At 39.5% G+C, this 18411-nt stretch overlaps 1 protein-coding gene across 13 annotated transcripts in view; it reads left to right on the forward strand.

The window, feature by feature from the left end:
* The window catches only part of LTBP1 (latent transforming growth factor beta binding protein 1), a 406971-nt gene that overhangs the window by 327274 nt on the left and 61286 nt on the right, over positions 1-18411 (forward strand). For all 13 annotated transcript variants that reach the window (XM_044261743.1, XM_044261746.1, XM_044261745.1 and 10 more), the window contains one exon: positions 146-271. In XM_044261743.1, the coding sequence (XP_044117678.1) occupies positions 146-271 (126 nt within the window). The remainder of the gene's footprint in view (positions 1-145; positions 272-18411) is intronic.

Raw genomic sequence — 18411 nt, forward strand, 5'->3', positions numbered from 1 at the left:
TAGAGCATTTGGGCCACAGAATAAGCGTCCGACCGTCTTGTAATGGAGTTGCTTACTGTATGTCGGGTAAGCATGTTTCATACTATCATATGAAACCAAAGGAAAAAAATTTTTTTCACATATTTGGAACTCATTTCAATTCCAGATATTAATGAATGCGAACGACCCGGACGCTGTGGTCCTCGTGGAGAGTGTCTCAACACAGACGGTTCTTTTCACTGTGTCTGCGAACAGGGTTTCACAATTTCTGCAGATGGCCGTACATGTGAAGGTAAGATAAACCGTCAGGAGGCCTATAATTATCTCCTGATAAAGCAGAGAGGAAGGAGATCACTTTCTGTGAAACAAGCAAACACCGGAAGACACTATGAGACACTCCTGATTTTAGGCCTCCAGGCATGTATGTATCAAGGTGACTCCTGCCCACATTCCCGGCTCAGAAATTGCTGGGATTTACGCATAGGATGACCTAAGGTTATAATGATGCTAGTACTCACAGTTGATTCCACTACTGGTACTGAATTAATTCATGGAAACGTGCAGGACATGATGATTTTAGGTCCATGGGGGAGACCCAGAGGAAACCTGTAAGCAGCCTCCTTGATACAGCTCAGAACTCTGCCAGTTTTGATTAAAAGATGTACGATAGTCTTCACCATTGTAAACTTGTCTTGTGTGATTCTTCTCTGAAGCACTGTCAACAGGAATTTTCCAGTTATTTCTCTAACATCCTTAGCTGTGGGTTGATATATGTCCTTGCCCACTGGTATTTATTACCTTCTAAAAAGTTAATTGTGTTGTAAGATACTCAGATAACAACGTTGGCTTTCCTCTTTGCAACCTCGGTGTGTTTGCAGGGACACAGAACTGTTCGTAGTCCTGAGATTTATGTTCTTAATGATTTATTAGAGTTTGATAAATTGAGGAATAATTCATCTGAACCATTCTAAAAGCAAACTGAGAAGATTCCCATCATCATGATTTCAGTCCATCTCTTGGAACATCTAGGTCATCAAAAGCCAGCTAAGTTGTAAAGAAGTAAATGGCAAAGGTTCTATCCCAGGCCTGTGATAGTACCCAAATTCTTTGCTCCGAAAAAGAGCTCAGCAGGAAGTGCCTCCTCTCCTTGCTCGTACCACAGTGGAATCGAGCCGAGGAACAGCGACCAGGTTCATCTGAAACTAATTATTATATTGGGAAGAATGAACTGATCTTATAAAATGCAGGAGATTGTTGAAATCACTCTCCTGCTGAGTAGACAAAACATTGATGCCAGATTTGGCTTCAAGTGAAAGAGAGAGAGTGTGGGTGTGGTTTGAGCAAGCGGATTTTGAGGGGTTTGGAAGCCCTGAGACGTTGGGAAATGGGGAAAAACATCATTAAAGGTGGCCATGGGGGTTTGCAAGGATTCCATGGTGCGGTGATTCAAGTTTTACCTGAATTTTTTATTTAGACCTTGAGCCTGGAGTTCTTAAGAAAGACCCTGCGTGGAGCGCCTGGGTGGCTCAGTGGGTTAAGCCGCTGCCTTCGGCTCAGGTCCTGATCTCAGGGTCCTGGGATCGAGTCCCGCATCCGGCTCTCTGCTCAGCAGGGAGCCTGCTTCCTCCTCTCTCCTTCTCTGCCTACTTGTGATCTCTCTCTGTCAAATAAATAAATAAAATCTTTTAAAAAAAAAAAGAAAGAAAGAAAGACCCTGCATGAATACACACTTTGTGCTGCACAGACCACAGTGTTCCCAGCAGTGGGCCACAGTGCTAGCCCACCTGGGTCTCGGAGGACACTGATGTGCAGAATGCACATTTTCCCGCATTCCAGAAAGGTGCAGGCTTGATTCTTCATTTGGGTCTGGAACATGGATTATAAGGGCTTCCTTCCCTGAAAAATGGTCCACATTATAACCACCAGTGGTGGTGCTGTGCAGAAATTATGTTCAGAAAAAAACACAGGTCCCAGATGAACCATGAGAGACTATGGACTCTGAAAAACAATCTGAGGGGTTTGAAGTGGCGGGGGGGTGGGAGGTTGGGGTACCAGGTGGTGGGTATTATAGAGGGCACAGCTTGCATGGAGCACTGGGTGTGGTGAAAAAATAATGAATACTGTTTTTCTGAAAATAAATAAATTGGAAAAAAGAAAAAAAAAAGAAAAAAACACAGGTCCCTTCCTATGCTCACGAGCCAAAATTACTCTTCTGGAAGAATATACCAGTATAAATAACCTTCACCTCCATTTTGTCTAAGCGATTTTCTTTTAATTCTGTGTCTTTTTAAATACCGATTGCTGCAACTCAAGAGTTATATAATCACCCTAATTCACTTGCAGTTTTAAATTTGTTAGGCATCTACTTGGCAAAGAGTTGAATTTTAAAATACGTTTTTAGAAAACCTCCAGGTCTTTGTAAATTACTAGACTTCAGTATACTTTCTTTGACACTTGGTCCCTATTTTTTTTTTTTTTTTACTTTAGAAACAGTTTAGGACAGTTTTATAAGTAATAAAATAGATAATTTAGAATACTGTGTTGATAGATGGTAGTGTAACTAGGAATCTCCCAGAGTATTAGGCATGTTATTCTCTTTCTAGAAGAAGCTTTGCAAAGCTTTCATTTTTTATGGGCTTACTCCGCTGCATTAAACTGGTCCAGATTTTCTTGTGTTGGACTGAACCTGAAACTTGTGGCAGTAGCAGAATGTCCTGATTCTACCCCAGGCTGTGGTGTAGGGTGAAGCCAGCCCATGTGACCAGGGCTAGCTGCGGAACTGATGTGCACAGGACTTGCGTTAACACTGAGAAGGGACTGGCTCTCCTCATGCCCGTCCACCGACTTATTTCTGAACTTCGGGTTTAAGCAGCCGGAGACTTGTGGACGCGGGGCTGGCATAGTCTGCTCTAAGCTGGGCTGTGTCTGGCCCAGCTGAGGGAAGGAGGGCCCTTCCTGATTTCCCATGGCTTCCTTTGTGTCTGATCCCACTTCCTGAAGCACAGTGAAGAGGCCTACTCCGACAGAATCGAGTATTCCGACTTTCAGGTAGCATGGCAGATTGTACAGAAATAAAAACAGCACCGTGGGATCCTTCCTTGCCCTTCTGTACATAGTGTTCTGGGAGCATGTACCTGATAGAGGAAGGAGGCACACCTTGATTCTCCTGTAGCACATGAAGAACGACAGTGTTCTTAGATGTTCAGTTGGAGTAGAGTGGGAGGTACATGGTGAGTGAACTGTTCATCTGTTTACTCATGTACCGAGTGCCTGTCTTGTACCAGGCAAAACACTGTTCTTGTCCACTGGGAGCTTACATTGCAGGAGGGCAATCTGTGATAAATAAGGATATAGTACATACAGAGAATTATGTTTTTGACCTTAAACAATTTAACACATTTATGCTTTAGGGATAGAAGCTGGGGTGCCTGGGTGTCTCAGTGGGTTAAAGCCTCTGCCTTCGGCTCAGGTCATGATCCCAGAGTCCTGGGATGGAGCCCCACATCGGGCTCTCTGCTCTGCGGGGAGCCTACTTCCTCCTCTCTCTCTCTCTCTCTCTCTCTCTGCCTGTCTCTCTGCCTACTTGTGATCTCTATCTGTGAAATAAATAAATAAATAATCTTTCTTTTTTTTTTTTTTTTTTTTTTTTTTAAGAAAAGTAAATACAGGTTATTGGGGTGCCTGGGTAGTTCAACCAGTTAAGCACCCAATTCTTGATTTTTGGCTCAGGTCATGATCTCAGGGTTGTGAGATGGAGCCCCATAGACCGGGTTCCGCACTGAGTGTGGAGCCTGCTTAACATTGTCTCTATCTCTCCCCCTGAAATATATATATAATGCAGGTCATTTTTCTCCCGTCCCGCACATGGGTGTTGGAAGAGTGCAGGGAAACTGGACTCTTCTGGTGGACTTCCTCCTCTCTACCTCCCTTTCTTCCTCGAACTGTGGTTCTTCTCCTCCTGCCACGACCTCTGTGTCCCCTTAGCCAGAGTGTTTATCTTGTGTAGAAAAGCAAAGGAAACGTTTCACCTCTTTAACGAAGTTCACTGTTCTGTATCCCAATTTATCTTATTCGTGTGTTTTTCAAAATCACAGTCCTTTTGCTCTTTTATTTTTTTCCTTTGTTGTTGTTGTTGTTGTTATTGTTGTTGCAGAGCTTTAAGTCGTGAAAAATATTGATCATCCCATGTATAAATAAGCTGACCCAGGGTTTGGGTTCATCATCAACAGCAGAATGTGTGTGAATGGGAGAGCGGGGAAACTTGGGACCATCCGATGCCTATGTGTCACGCTTCTGTCCCCTGACCCGTGTGAAGAGGTGCCTCTCCCCCACCCCCCGGCCTCTTACTTCGCATCGTGACTCGCATGGGTCTCTGCACACTGCTCTGGCCAGCGGCCGTGGTGCTCTCCCTGTCGGGCATCCCGGTTGAATGAGAGTTTATGCTCGGGGCCATCAGACATGACTAGACTTCACTATGCTTTCCAGCCCATTCACACTTTAAAATGGCCACACCGGTCTAGCAGGGACCTTGAAGGAGCCCAGCAACACAGCACTGGTAGCTCACAGAACCTGGTTAGTCATGGCTCATCAGGCCTCCAAACCATGGCCAAAACCCTTCCCTGAAGCCTTGTCTTTTTTTTTTTTTTTTTTTTTTTTTTTTGTAATCTGGTTCAAGGTTTATTGAAATTGAAACTAATTTAAAATGTGATCTTTTTTTTTTCTATTTTTTTATTTTTTTCTATTTTTTTATTTTTTATAAACATATATTTTTATCCCCAGGGGTACAGGTCTGTAAATCGCCAGGTTTACACACTTCACAGCACTCACCAAAGCACATACCCTCCCCAATGTCCATAACCCCACACCCCTTCTCCCAACCCCCCTCCCCAAGACCAAGTTTACCTGAAGCCTTGTCTTAAAGAAAGCATCCTCACTGGTTCATTTGCCAAATATTACATGTATGCTAGATGCCAGCCACCGTTCTCCGTCCTGGGGCTCTGTCGGTGAACAGCATCAATGCCTGCTTTCTTGTAAACTACATAACGGCTCGAACGACAGAAGCCCTGTGGGAAAAGGAAGTAGAGCAGGGTAAGGGAGATCTGAAAGCTGGAGCAGGGAATGGAAAGCTGGTATCTTACTAACTCGGGTGGGCTGAATTGGCCATTCTTCTCTATATGAAGAGAAATCAGAGAGCTTTTGTGTCTGGGGAACAAATGAAGCCTTATCAGTACCTTTTTCACACTGGTCATCCCCCAGCTAAGGGATAATAGCCTGTCAATCCTAGAACAGAAGGTATGAGATTGTCTGCTGAGGCCGTTAGCATCCTGCCCACATGAGTTCTGTTTTGACGGGGGAGTCCAACTCAGAGTGCATCGCCAAGAGCAAACCCTAATGTAAACTACGGACGAGGGTTGATAATGGCATGTCAGTGTATGTCCATCAGTCATAACAAATGTTCAGGGACGTTGATGGTGAGGGAGACTGAGGGAGAGGACAGGGATTGGGGAGATGGGATTATCGGAATTTGCAGTAAAATTTTACTGTGAACCTGAAACTACTCTTGAAAATAACGTCTGTTTTTAAAAGTCAAGCATTCAAGTTAGTCTTATGAAAAACATTACCTGTTTTTCATAAGGAAAAAAAAATCAAAAACCTTCATTTTAATTCCATGTTCTCCCTATATTTTCTACCCCTGGTTGTTATTTCTTACTTTTTAAAATAATACCATGGTCCGGCTATGTGATCAGAAGCTTCTGCTCCCGCTTTCAAAACAATTCTAATGCTGATTCCGAATTTGACAACTAAAAAGATGGGAAGCGGATTTCTTATAACATGGTGACTAAACCCTGAATCCCAGCGTATTCAAAGAATCCAGTCCTGTTGTTAAATGGCCCTAGAGATTCTAATCCTGTAACTTTTTAGGATATCTATTACAAACCACTTCTTGCTAACTCACTCATTGGAAAGGGAGAACGTAATCAGAGGCATGTGGTCAGGATGGCTAGCTTCCTGAACTTTGCCGAGAACAGTGATATCAGAAACACTAAAAGAGGGGCACTGGCTGGCTCAGTCGATAGAGCCTGTGACTTTTGATTTCAGCATTGTGGGTTCGAACCCCATATTAAGTGTAGATACTACTAAAAAATAAAAATTAAAAAACAAAAAAAAAGCCTAAAAGAAGTTAGGTTCAAGCTCTGAGGCTAATTTTGTGTTCGTGGGAACCAGAAAATACGGTAAAGGCAACTTTTGCCAAATGGAAGAAATAAAAACTAAGTCTGGAGCAGCATGGTGTTGTTCTCAGATTTTTGGTACATTTTCTATAAAGAGTATGGAAAGAAAGTATAAAACCATTGCTGACTGTGCATGGAGGCACTTTGGAGGTTTTGTGGCACAGAGATAGAACTTTCTGTCACCAAGGAGAAAATATTTTTTTAAATGGATTTAGCCAAGTAGGACATTGAAGTGCCCTGACTCAGTAATATATTACATCTGGCCACTTGGCCCAAAGATTTTTCAGATTTATTTTGTTGTTGTTGTTTTGGGGGGTTTGGGGTTTTTTCGTTTTGGGGGGGTTTTGTTGTTGTTGTTGTTGTTTTAAGCAGCTTTACGGTCCCAAAATGAAAAATCTAGTGAGAGAATACAACCTGAATGTTTCTTTTCTAAAGAAAGATCATTTAGATTAACAATAAGATCCTCTTTACCCCCCATGTAAAAAGGAAAAGGATCTTACAACATTCCAGGTAAAGAAGGGCTTCCTGCTATAAGGGCTACTGTTCTTCACGCTCGCTCCTGTGAATATACTTCTGCAGAAGTGAGTAAAAATGGATGTTTAAATCATTAGGGAGAGAGCTGAGGAAATTTTGCTGGAATAAGCTGCTTTTGGATCTGGAATACATATTTTCCATGCATTGCTTGATTGTCTTCCGTATATCAACATTTTTATAAAGAAATTCATAATAGTAGCAGAGAAATTCAAGAGCTCTTCCTAAACCTTTTATCACCGCTGACCTTTTCAAACCCCAGAGCTATGGAAAATCATCTGTTCACAGTCGGAGAAGTAAACACTTTCCTTGCAGCCAAAAAACAGACCTGGAACTGCCAGAAAGTGAAGTCTGTAGATAGTCCGCTTCCCCCTCACACCTTCTGCTGTCACCCAGCGCTTGGCTGGGGCGTCAGTCTCCCTGCAGCTACTGCCATGAGTCCTTCGACGTCCTTTGCAAATAAAATACTCAATAGGTCGTGGAAAGTTGTTGTGAGTAGTATTTGTATACATTAGGCTTCAGTTGTAGTATTTAATACATCGATTCCAGAATTGGGTATTTGTTGGGCATTCTGCTGATGGAGTATTCCCTGGTAGGACTCCCAGCATGAGTAGACTGGAGGTTCTTCCCATAGTGGATGTCATGACTTTATTAAAAATGATTTCACTTGTTGACTTCTTCTTGGGAACCAGGCATGATACTAAGGACATGGTACCAATTTTCTCATATAATCTTCATGACAAACCAATGGGTAGGGTGAGTATTAACTGGAATGCTTTTGGCTGCAATGAACAGCTTAAAACAAGGAAATTTATTACACTAAGAAGTGTAGAGATGGTCTATTATAGGTCTTTATAGGTCTATTATAGGTCTTTATTCAAATGTCTTTCTCTGGGAAATCTTTCTGGCCACCCTTTCTCACATTCACCCTCTAACACTTCCTGTTCCCTCCTTTGCTCCCTTTTAGCTATCTTTTTCTGTTTCTTTCTCTTGTAGTTTATTGTCAGACCCCACTCCTGGATACTGAGGTTGATGAGACCTCTCGATTGGTCTTGTTCACAGCTGTATGGTGTTGAGAATAATTAGGGCACAATAAATAGTGCATGAATGAAAAGGTAAAGAGGAGGTCTGTAACTCATCCTGGAATATCAGGAAGCAGGTATGATAAGATGACTCCAAATTGAATGTATTGTGTACTTTTGTGCAGTCTTTCCTATTTTTTGAAGACTTAATTCTTTCAAGCACACCCTGCATAGTTATTGGGTACAGAAATGGTTAAGAATTTAGGGTGTGTATTGGGTACAGAAATGGTTAAGAATTTAGGGTGTGAGGGGCGTGGGTGGTTCAGTCATTCAGTATCTGCCTTCAGCTCGGGTCATAATCCCAAGGTTTAGGATCGAGCCCCACATCGGGCTCCCTGCTTGGCGGGAAGCCCGCTTCTCCCTCTCCTTCTCCCCCTGCTTGGGTTCCCTCTCTCACTGTCTCTGTCTCTGTGTCAAATAAATTAATTAAATCTTTCAAAAAAAAAATATTTTTAGGCTGTGGGGGCCCCTGGGTGAGCATCTGCCTTCAGCCCAGGTCATGATCTCTGTGTCCTAGGATCGAGCCCCGCATGGGGCTATCGGCACAGTGGAGAGCCTGCTTCTCCCTCTGCCTGCTGCTCCCCCTCCTTGTGTGTGCTCTCTCCCATTCTATCTCAAATAAATAAGTTTAATCTTAAAAAAAAAAAAAAAAGAAGGCATTTAGGCTGCGATTCCAAGTTCGTGGGCTTGAACTCTTACTCTACGTCTGAGCTGTGTGAACTTAAGGAATTTACTTAAGGCACATCTGCCTAAGTTCCCCACATGCATAATGCATTCATGGAGTCATTGTAAGAGTTAAGAATGTGGATGGGTGTTGACAGGTATCTGCTAGAATGGAGCCTGTCCCCATAGATGTCCAGGAATGTGAATTCTGTGCAGTGTGTTAGCACTTTTTACATTGAAACCCTAGTTATGTTGCCATTTGTCTCCTTAACATGTGGACATCTGAAAGGAGGGAGCATCTAACACTTATTTGTTTTTTTATGTTATCAGTGCTTACAAAATATACAACATACAGTCCGATTACATAAGTATTTGTGAATTAAATTGTCTGTTAGTTCTAAGTCTGGATATAAATGAAATACTACATATATTCTATCTATTTCTAAATCCCAAATTTATTTAATATAAATTATATAAATCATACAAAATATAGGATAATAACCCATTTATACATAATTTGCTTTAATTCCTTACCCTTTGTTTTCCCTAAGAGTTCTAGATGACTGACTTTCCTATTGACCCACTAAGTTTTAAAAGATGGCAGGTTTTAAAACGGTTCATGAATCAATTGCCAATAAACCGATGGCTAATGCTGATGTTTATTTGCATTTAAATGCTGAAGTTGTTTCTAGAGATACACTGTCTATTTTCTGTGGCTTCATAACTGATCTTTCTTGGCCTCCTATTTGAATATAGGAAGAGAAAAATTAGAATAGCGGAAAAAAAATGGGAATTATTTTGGCCCATACTGTGTTGCTTTTGGGGCGTAAGTGTCAAAAAGATGAATCTAGGGTTTGATGTGTTTGGCCTGTGCTTAGGGCTCTCTCCCGGTCCTCGTTGGCAGCACCTTTTAGCGTAAGAAAGACTATATGAAAAGAGAAAATCTATAATATGACTCTGAAGTTAGAGGAAGATGTTTATTTTTTGGAAAATCTTGGTTGTAAAAATGTGCAGCTATTAAATTAATGCAAAGATAATTCAGTGGTTATAAATAAATATATTCAGAGAAAACAGTGCATTTTAAAAAATGTATAGAGTGTAAAAAAACACAAAATCTATTTCACACATTATCTTTTGCAAGTAACTGTGTTAGTAACATGCAATTGAAGTTCAAGCTACTTTCTGTAAGTATCTAAGGGGACATTTTTCTGAGTGGCATAGAATTTATTCCCCGTGGAGTATTCACATAATTTACTTTTTGTGGTAGTCCATTGTATAACAGCAAATTAGGATTATTCTTTACCTTCAGGAACAGAGAAGTTTTTTTTTTTTTAAGCTTTCTTCTCATTTCTTCCCTTCACATTTTAAGAAATGTTTCTTTTCTGTAGCAAATGTAAATCCTTTTCATTCACTTTTCCAGTTCTTATATAAAATTTTGTCAGTACATAATGGGAAAAAACAGCTTTTTGAATTCAGAAATATGCTGCGATCCTCTTTTTGTCAAAAGAAACCTAAATGACTTGTGTATACAGGTTTAGGTTTTGTCCAAAGAAAGAGTGTTTTACGTCTCATTGAAAAATGCCCTGCTTTTCAACTCAATTCAGAATTTTTCCTCTAAGTGTCACAGATACTTAGTTTGGGATTTTAGCCGATAATATTGAGGGTTTTTTTTTTTTATTGTTAATTGAACAAACATCTGTCACACACAGTGGCTTCCCCACCCTGTGTCCTGGTTCTCTGAGAGGGAAGACAGGCGCCGGGGGCATACTGCAGACTCTTGAACCTGTTTCCTGACGCATGTCCTCTCCAGCTGTAGGAACTGAGCCTTTTGACCCCCCCCCCATGAGGATCCCCGAGACCCAGAGCATTTCCCCCATGTTCTTGGCCTCTCACTGTGTCAACTTGTTAAGACAGTTTGAAATGTAAAGACTGAAATACTCTTCTTGGATTTTTTTTAAAGGAACGAATCTAAGATGATTTTGTTCATGAGGATTTTCATTCTTGACCTCATTTTGGATGATAAAGAGATAATCTTCTATACCTTTGTCCCACTGCATCGTCTTTGAAAACCCATTGTGAGTGAGAGTCAAGGACTTAATTTGAATTCTTGAAAAATTCTTGGGACTCTTTCGGGTGTTCAAACAAATTCACAAAATTTAAAATCTTACTAATTTTGGGGGCGCCTGGGTGGCTCAGTGGGTTAGAGCCTCTGCCTTCGGCTCAGGTCATGATCCCAGGGTCCTGGGATCGAGCCCTGCATGGGACTCTCTGCTCAGCAGGGAGCCTGCTTCCTCCTCTCTCTCTGCCTGCCTCTCCACCTACTTGAGATCTCTGTCAAATAAATAAATAAAATCTTTTAAAAAAAGAAAATAAAATCTTACTAATTTTTGTATTTTATCCTCATGTAAAAGGATGTTTTACTCCCTCTGTTTATCTTTAAATTTATGCAGGGGCCATGTGGAGTGGGGAGAGAGACGGTAACTGGGACCCACTCGCAGTGATCAGGTGGACTCTGGAGAGGGGCAGAGCTGACAAGGGCTCTGGTCCAGAGCTCGGGTCTCATCATTAACGCTTAACCATCAAATATGACCTCCCCTTCGAACCTTAAATGTGTCTTCCATTTTCTATTGTGTGTTTAAATAATAATAATTCCTAAGTTAGATATCCTAGAATATTAGAATTCTAGTCTGTTCTGAATACATAGCAATGCTGTTATAATCTTAAGTAAATGATTTAAAAACTCACTCCATAATAATTCTCACCTTCTATAAGACCCCCAAAAAAAAAAATAGAGACATATTAAGGACAGAGAATCACATAATTCCCTTGACTTGCAGTGGGTCACATAAAAGTGTAGTTACATTTTTAAGGAAGACTGTTGTGTCACATATGTTTTTTCTTTTTTTTAATTTATTTGACAGAGAGAGATCACAAGGCAGAGAGGCAGGCAGAGACAGGGAGGGAGCAGCAGGGTCCCTGCTGAGCAGAGAGCTCGATGTGGGGCTCGACCCCAGGACCCTGGGACCATGACCTGAGCCAAGGGCAGAGGCTTAACCCACTGAGCCACCCAGGCGCCCTCACATATGCTCTTGTATATCCACCTATATTCTTATAAAAAAAATAGCTTGACTTTATTTTCTACTTGGAAGAAATTAAATTTCACAGTATTTGGCTTATTATGGACAGATAGGGACATATTATGGACAGATCAGAATTACTATTCAGAGTCCCTTAATATTTTAGTCTAATGTATACCTCTTACCAATGAGAGAGAGAGAGAGAGAGAGAAAATGAACTTTTTGAAATGGGTAAGATGGTCTTTAACCAAGAAATAAAGCAGTGTGGATTGGCTCTTCTTTTTAAGTAAACTTTCTAATTGCTTAAAATGCATAAAAGAAAAGTGCATGAATCATAAGAGTACAGCTTGACAAACTTTTACAGAGTGAGCGCACTTGGTAATGAGCTCCCCGAACTACCCCCTCGAGCTTCTTCCTACTTTTAACCCACTCCCCTCCCCAAGACCCAAACAGAGTTCTATTTTGTCTTTGTTACCCTGGCTTTGTTTTTGTACCTGTTTTTGAACATCTTATCAGTGAAGGCATACGGGAGGCACTCCTTGGTGTCTGACTTCTTTCATCCAGCATCATGTTTGCAAGCTTCATCTTCGTTGCTGTATGGTGTTTCATTGTATAAAGAATGTCTCCATTGCATAGATACAGCCGGCTCTCAGAGTCCTGGTTCACACCGACCAGATCTACTTCTGAGCATTTCAGTTCTACCTCCTTGCCAACCACTGGTGCTGTTATTTCTTTTCAAGGTTAGCCTTGCTTAGTAAGGGATCTCTCGTCATGGTGTCTATCCATTTGTGTTTCCTTTGTGAGGGTTGATATTCCACAGCTTTTCACACCCTTATTAGCTTTTGGGGTATTCTTTTAGTTATCTAATTCTGCATAACAGACCTCTTCAAAATTAGGGGCTCAATACAACTGTCTAAAGAAATGAAGCCAAAGTTCTTAATTTTCATGAAGGCCAGTGTTTTAATTATTTCATTTGAGATTAGTAATTTTTGTGTCTGTGGTCTTTGCAAATCCTAAAGTCATGACGACCCACTTTTTAAAAAATATTTTATTTATTTGAGAGAGAGAGTGAAAGAGAGAGAGAGAGAGAACAAAGGCCAGGGAGAGAGGGAGAGAGAGAGAAGCAGACTCTGCGCTGAGCAGGGAGCCCGCTGTGGGGCTCGATCCCAGGACTCTGGGATCATGACCTGAGCCATAGGCAGTTGCTTAACCAACTGAGCCCCCAAGGCGCCCCATGATAAAATTTTATATTGTCTTCTATAAGCTTTATTGTTTTATATTTTACTTTTGGAATCTGTAACAGTCTGATACTGTTTTGTACGTATGGTGTGAAATAGAGGTCAAGATTTACTTTTTTCCTAAATATATTCCAGTTGGATCGCCTCCGTTTATTGGAAAGAGTACAATTTTTCCACTGATTTGCACTAGTAACTTTGTCGTGAGCAGTGTGTAAATACGTATGAGACTTTTTCTTTTTCCTTCTGTCCACTGGTTGGTTTATCCTTACACCAACAGTATATTGTCTTAATTATAGTAGCTTTATAATGAATGTTAATGTATGTGCTATAAATTCTAAAGTGTGCAGTTCTGTTCTTAATCAGGGTGTTATTCATGGCCCTTTACATTGCTATGTAAGTTTTATGATCAGCTGATCAAATCATACCAGAAAAAAAAATTCTGCTGGGATTTTGGTTGGAATTGCATTCAATCAATAGATCAATTTGGGGAGATTTAATATTTTACAATATTGAGTCTTCCAATGCATATATATAAATAACATATCCTTCTATTTAGGTTTTCTTTCATTTGTTTGGGTGTTTTGTTGTTTTTTTGTTTAGTCTTGGACAGAATTTTTTTTAGAGTTAATCTTAAGTAAGTTTTCAGTATTTTTATGTTGTTGCAAAGGGTGTTTAAAATGTATTCTACCCTTACAACAATTTGATTTTTGTGCATTGACCTTGTACTTATGAGCTTGCTAAACTTACTTGTTATTTCCCTAAGTTTATCTGCAGATTTGTTTGGATTTTGAACAGAACAGTTACGTTGTCTACAAATAAGGTAGCACTAGGTTTATTTATTTTCTTTCAATAATTATACTTTCTCTAATTACACTATCTGGGACGTGCTCTCCGATAGAAATGGTGGTAGCTAGCTTACGTGTCTCATTCCTGATCTCAGCAGAAAAAGCATTGAATATATTGACTATTTCTTAAACTTTGATGTTTGTCATAGTTGTTTCTGGTATGTACACTTGTGGTTTGATGAGAGTCTTTATTCTGAGTGGTTTTTAATTATTACAGATGCTTTTCCTGCATCTATTGAAATAATTGTGTTATTTTTTAAAATCCTATTTCCCCCTTTATTCTGTTAATGTGATGAGTTACACGGACTGGTTTCTCCTGCCCCCCATTTGTTTGTTTTAAACAAGATAAAAGTTTATTTCTCTCTGTGTAACAGTTCAAGCATAAATAATCCAGGGCTGAGAATCCAGGTCTAGAGTGTGGGACCCCGGGCGACATCTGTCTTGTGCTAACTTTGACATGCTGTAAATCATGGCAGCTCCCCTGCCCACCACCACATACACATTTAAGCCATATTGATTTTTTTTTTTTTTTAGTAAATAATACCTTTACATTCTTACAATAAACCTAACAGTCATCCTATAGTATCCTTATACAGTATATCCCTGGAGTCCAATTGCTAACATTTCGTTGAGAATATGTGCATCTGTGTTCATTAGAGAGATTAACCTTTAATATTCCTTTCTTTGAATGCTCTGTGAAGTTGTAGACTCAAGGTTTTTCTGGTTTCATAAACTAAATTTGAAAGTGCCCCCTCTGGGTTTTTGTGGAAAAGTATATGTAAGATTTGTGTTAGGGACGCCTGGGTGGCTCAGTCGGTTGGGTGTCTCCCTTCAGCTCAGGTCGTGGTCCCAGGGTCCTGGGATCAAGTCCTGCCCCAGGCTTTCTGCTCAGCAGGGACCCTGCTTATCCCTCTCCCTCTGCCCCTGCTGTGGGCTCTTACTGTCTCTCTCACTCATTCTAGCTCTTATATAAATAAATAAAATCTTTTTTTAAAAACTTCGTATTAGTTCCTTCCTGACTTCCTTGAAGAATTCACAAGTAAAATCATTTGGGCCTGGAAGTTTTTGGTTTTGTTTTGTGTGTCTGTGTGTGTGTTTGGGGGGCTGTTATGAAAGTTTTTTAAATTGCAGTTAGGATTTCTTTTTTTTTATTTTTTTTTTAAGATTTTATTTATTTGATGGAGAGAGAGATCACAAGTAGGCAGAGAGGCAGGCAGAGAGAGAAAGGGGGAAAGCAGGCTCCCTGCTGAGCAGAGAGCCCGACGTGGGGCTCAATCCCATGACCCTGGGATCACGACCTGAGCCGAAGGCAGAGGCTTTAACCCACTGAGCCACCCAGGCGCCCCACAGTTAAGATTTTTTTAAAAGATGAAGTAATGGTCTCAGTTCTTGGACCATTCATGACAGTTTTGGTAACTTTCTTTTTCAAGGACCTTATCCATGTTAGGTAAAATTTTAGGTAAATTTCCAACTCTTTCGCACCAAGTTGTTGATAATACTTTTTCTTATCTCACCTTAATGTCTGTAGAATGTGTTAGTGATGGCTTTCATTTTTTATTTAGTAATTTGTGCTTACTTTGTTTTGTTCTTAATCAGTGTTTCATAGGTGTTAGTCTTTGCAAAGGAACAACTTCTGTTGATTTTTCTCTTTGTTTTCTATTATGTTAATTTCTGTTTTTATAGTCTTTCTTTGGGCTTCATTTGTCTTTATAACTTCTTGACATAGATCCTTACATCATTGGGGGTTTTTTGGTTGTTTTTTTTTGTTTGTTTTTTTAAGGATATTATTTACTTATTTGACAGACGGAGATCACAAGTAGGCAGAGAGGCAGGCAGAGAGAGAGGAGGAAGCAGGCTCTCCACGGACCAGAGAGCCCGATGCAGGGCTTGATCCCAGGACCCTGGGATCATGACCCAAGCCGAATGCAGAGGCTTTAACCTACTGAGCCACCCAGGCGCCCCTAGATCATTGGGTTTTTAAACTTATTTTCTATAATGTGTATATTCTTTTCTGATATATATTTATGGCTATATATTTCTTTCTATGAATGGCTTCATCTGCAGCTAGAAGTTTTGATATGTTTTTTGCTATTCAGATAAAAGTACTACAAATGCATTGTCATTTTTTTTCTTTAACCAGTGAATTATTTAAAGGGGTTTTGCTTAATATCCAAACATTTGGGGAATTTTTATTTTTTTTTTATTTATACCTGAATAGCTCTCTAGCCAGAGAACATAATTTCAATGATTTCAATCCTTGGAATTTGTTGGGGTGCAGAATATGATCCATTTTGGTAAATATTCCTTGTGTACTTGAAAACAATGTGTATTTTGCAGTTGGATCTATATAGGCTAATTAGGGCCCAGTTTGCAAGTTGTTTAGATCATTAATATCTCTATTGTGTATTTGTCTGCTAATTACATAATTTACTGAAGGGGTGTTTTATAATCTCCCATTATTATGGAAATTTATGTTTCTGATTTTAGTTTTCTGAGTTTTGTTTTACATATTGTCTGACTGGAATTAGTGAAGTTTTTGTGACTTACTGGTGTATTAACGCTTTTATTTCTTTGAAATGTCCCAGTTTGTCTCTTTCAGTGCATCTAGTCTTTAAATCTACTTTGTCTTTTATCAGTATAATTACATATGTCTCTTTTCATTAGATTTTGCATGGTTTGTCTTTTCTCACTTCTCCCTGTTCTTATTTTGAAAGGGCCCTTTTCTTAGAAGTAACCAGGATATGGTAGTTTTTTTAAAATCCAGATTGACAATCTATGTCTTTTAATTGGAGAATTTAGTTCATATACATTTAGCATAATTACTGGTATTGGGGGCTCAAATCTACTCTGTTTTCCATTTGTCTCATTTCTTTTTCCTTTTTTTGGCTGCCTTCTAGAGTTTTTATTATTATATCAATCCCTTCCTACCCTTCTTCTTTATACCTATTTTTGAAGAATGTTTCCCTATGATTTGTAATGAAACAGTGTACGAAAGAAAAATAAAATAAGTTTAGGATTTGAAACATACGGCCCAAGGTTTATTTTCACACAGTGAAAAGTAAAATTGCATACAGTACTCAACTATATACTGTAGGAAAGTCATTCTTCAGTAGAAAACATTTATAACTGGGAATTTGCCATTTTGTATTGGAGGAAGGGATTAAGTCTAAAGTGGTTTTAGTTTTCATTCAACAGAATCTCTGAATTACTGTTCAGAAAATTATACTTTTGGGCAGGGTCTCCAGAGTTTTTGAAACTAGACAAATACAGCTTTTTTTTTTTAAAAGATTTTATTTATTTATTTGTCAGAGAGAGAGGGAGAGAGAGCAAGCACAGGCAGACAGAGAGGCAGGCAGAGGCAGAGGGAGAAGCAGGCTCCCTGCCGAGAAAGGAGCCCGATGTGGGACTCGATCCCAGGACGCTGGGATCATGACCTGAGCCGGAGGCAGCTGCTTAACCAACTGAGCCACCCAGGCGTCCCCAAATACAGCTTTGTATGCAACAAACAAACAAACAAAAGCTTGGCTAGGTTAAAAATCATGAAAATTTTTCTTTTTGCTTGCTTTCAATTGTAATTGCAATTATTGAGAACTCCTGTGGTTTTTTAACTTAAAATATTTGTGTTCTATTATTAATAATAGCATTTTTCTTGTGTAATTTTTTAAAAAGATTTTACTTATTTGAGAGAGAGAGAGACAGCGAGCAAAGGAGGGGGAGGTGCAGAGGGAGAGGGAGAAGCAGACTCCTGATGAGGCCAAGAAGGGAGGCTGATGTGGGGCTCAAACCCAGGATCCTGAAATCATGACCCTGAGAAGTGTCTGAGTCAAAAGACTCAGACTGAGCTCTGACTGAGCCACCCAGGGGCCCCTCATGTAATTTTTATCATTTTCAAGCAAAATACTTGATTCTAAAATAGAGATTTTTTTAAAAAGACATTCTATGCTTAGTTGAATTGATAGAGATATTTGAATGTTTTCAGTTTTTAAATTCTTTGTAGAATATTAATGAATATTCTACTTTTATTTATATAGTTTTATTTGCTTTTTCTGTTTAGGGTGCCATCTATACTTGGGTATACACTCAAAGAATTTTCTCCTTTTAGTACCTTCAAATAATTTTTTTCAAATATGTAATCTTTCTGATTTTAAGAGTAGCATGTGCTCATTGCATAAAATTTAGAAAATCATTAAGTACTGAAGTTTTTGTGACTTTACAAGTATAAAATCATTTTTCTGACTGCCAGTTAATATTCAGCCTCTTTCTTTTTTAGGGTTTTAATTTATTTAAGCGTTTAAATAAGATCTTTATACCTTTTATTTTTACCTTTCCGCTTTGCATTATATTATTTGTATTTTATTGATCTTTAAAAATAAATTTTTGATGACCTCATAATTCCATAGCATGATTGTACCATGTATTTGTAAAAGTATCTTCTGAATTATGGAGATAGACTGTTTCTTTTGTTGTTGCCATTTAGTGCTCAGTGAATACACGTCTATATACATGTTTATTTTTATCAGTGATCATGTCCCTAGGCTAGATTGTAAGATACTTAATACAAGATCAAAGGACAACCTTACAGGCCTTACCCACACCTGAGACCACCTTGCTTTCCAGAAATGTTCTGCTGGTTTCTGCTTCCATCCATACCCAAGAGAGACCTAGCTTTTAACACTCTCAAGAAGCATATGTTTGGGGCACCTGGGTGGCTCAGTTGTTAAGCGCCTGCTTTCAGCTCAGGTCATGATCCGGGCATCCTGGGATTG

Source organism: Neovison vison, chromosome 8 (assembly GCF_020171115.1).
Source record: "Neovison vison isolate M4711 chromosome 8, ASM_NN_V1, whole genome shotgun sequence".
Taxonomy (NCBI): domain Eukaryota; kingdom Metazoa; phylum Chordata; class Mammalia; order Carnivora; family Mustelidae; genus Neogale; species Neogale vison.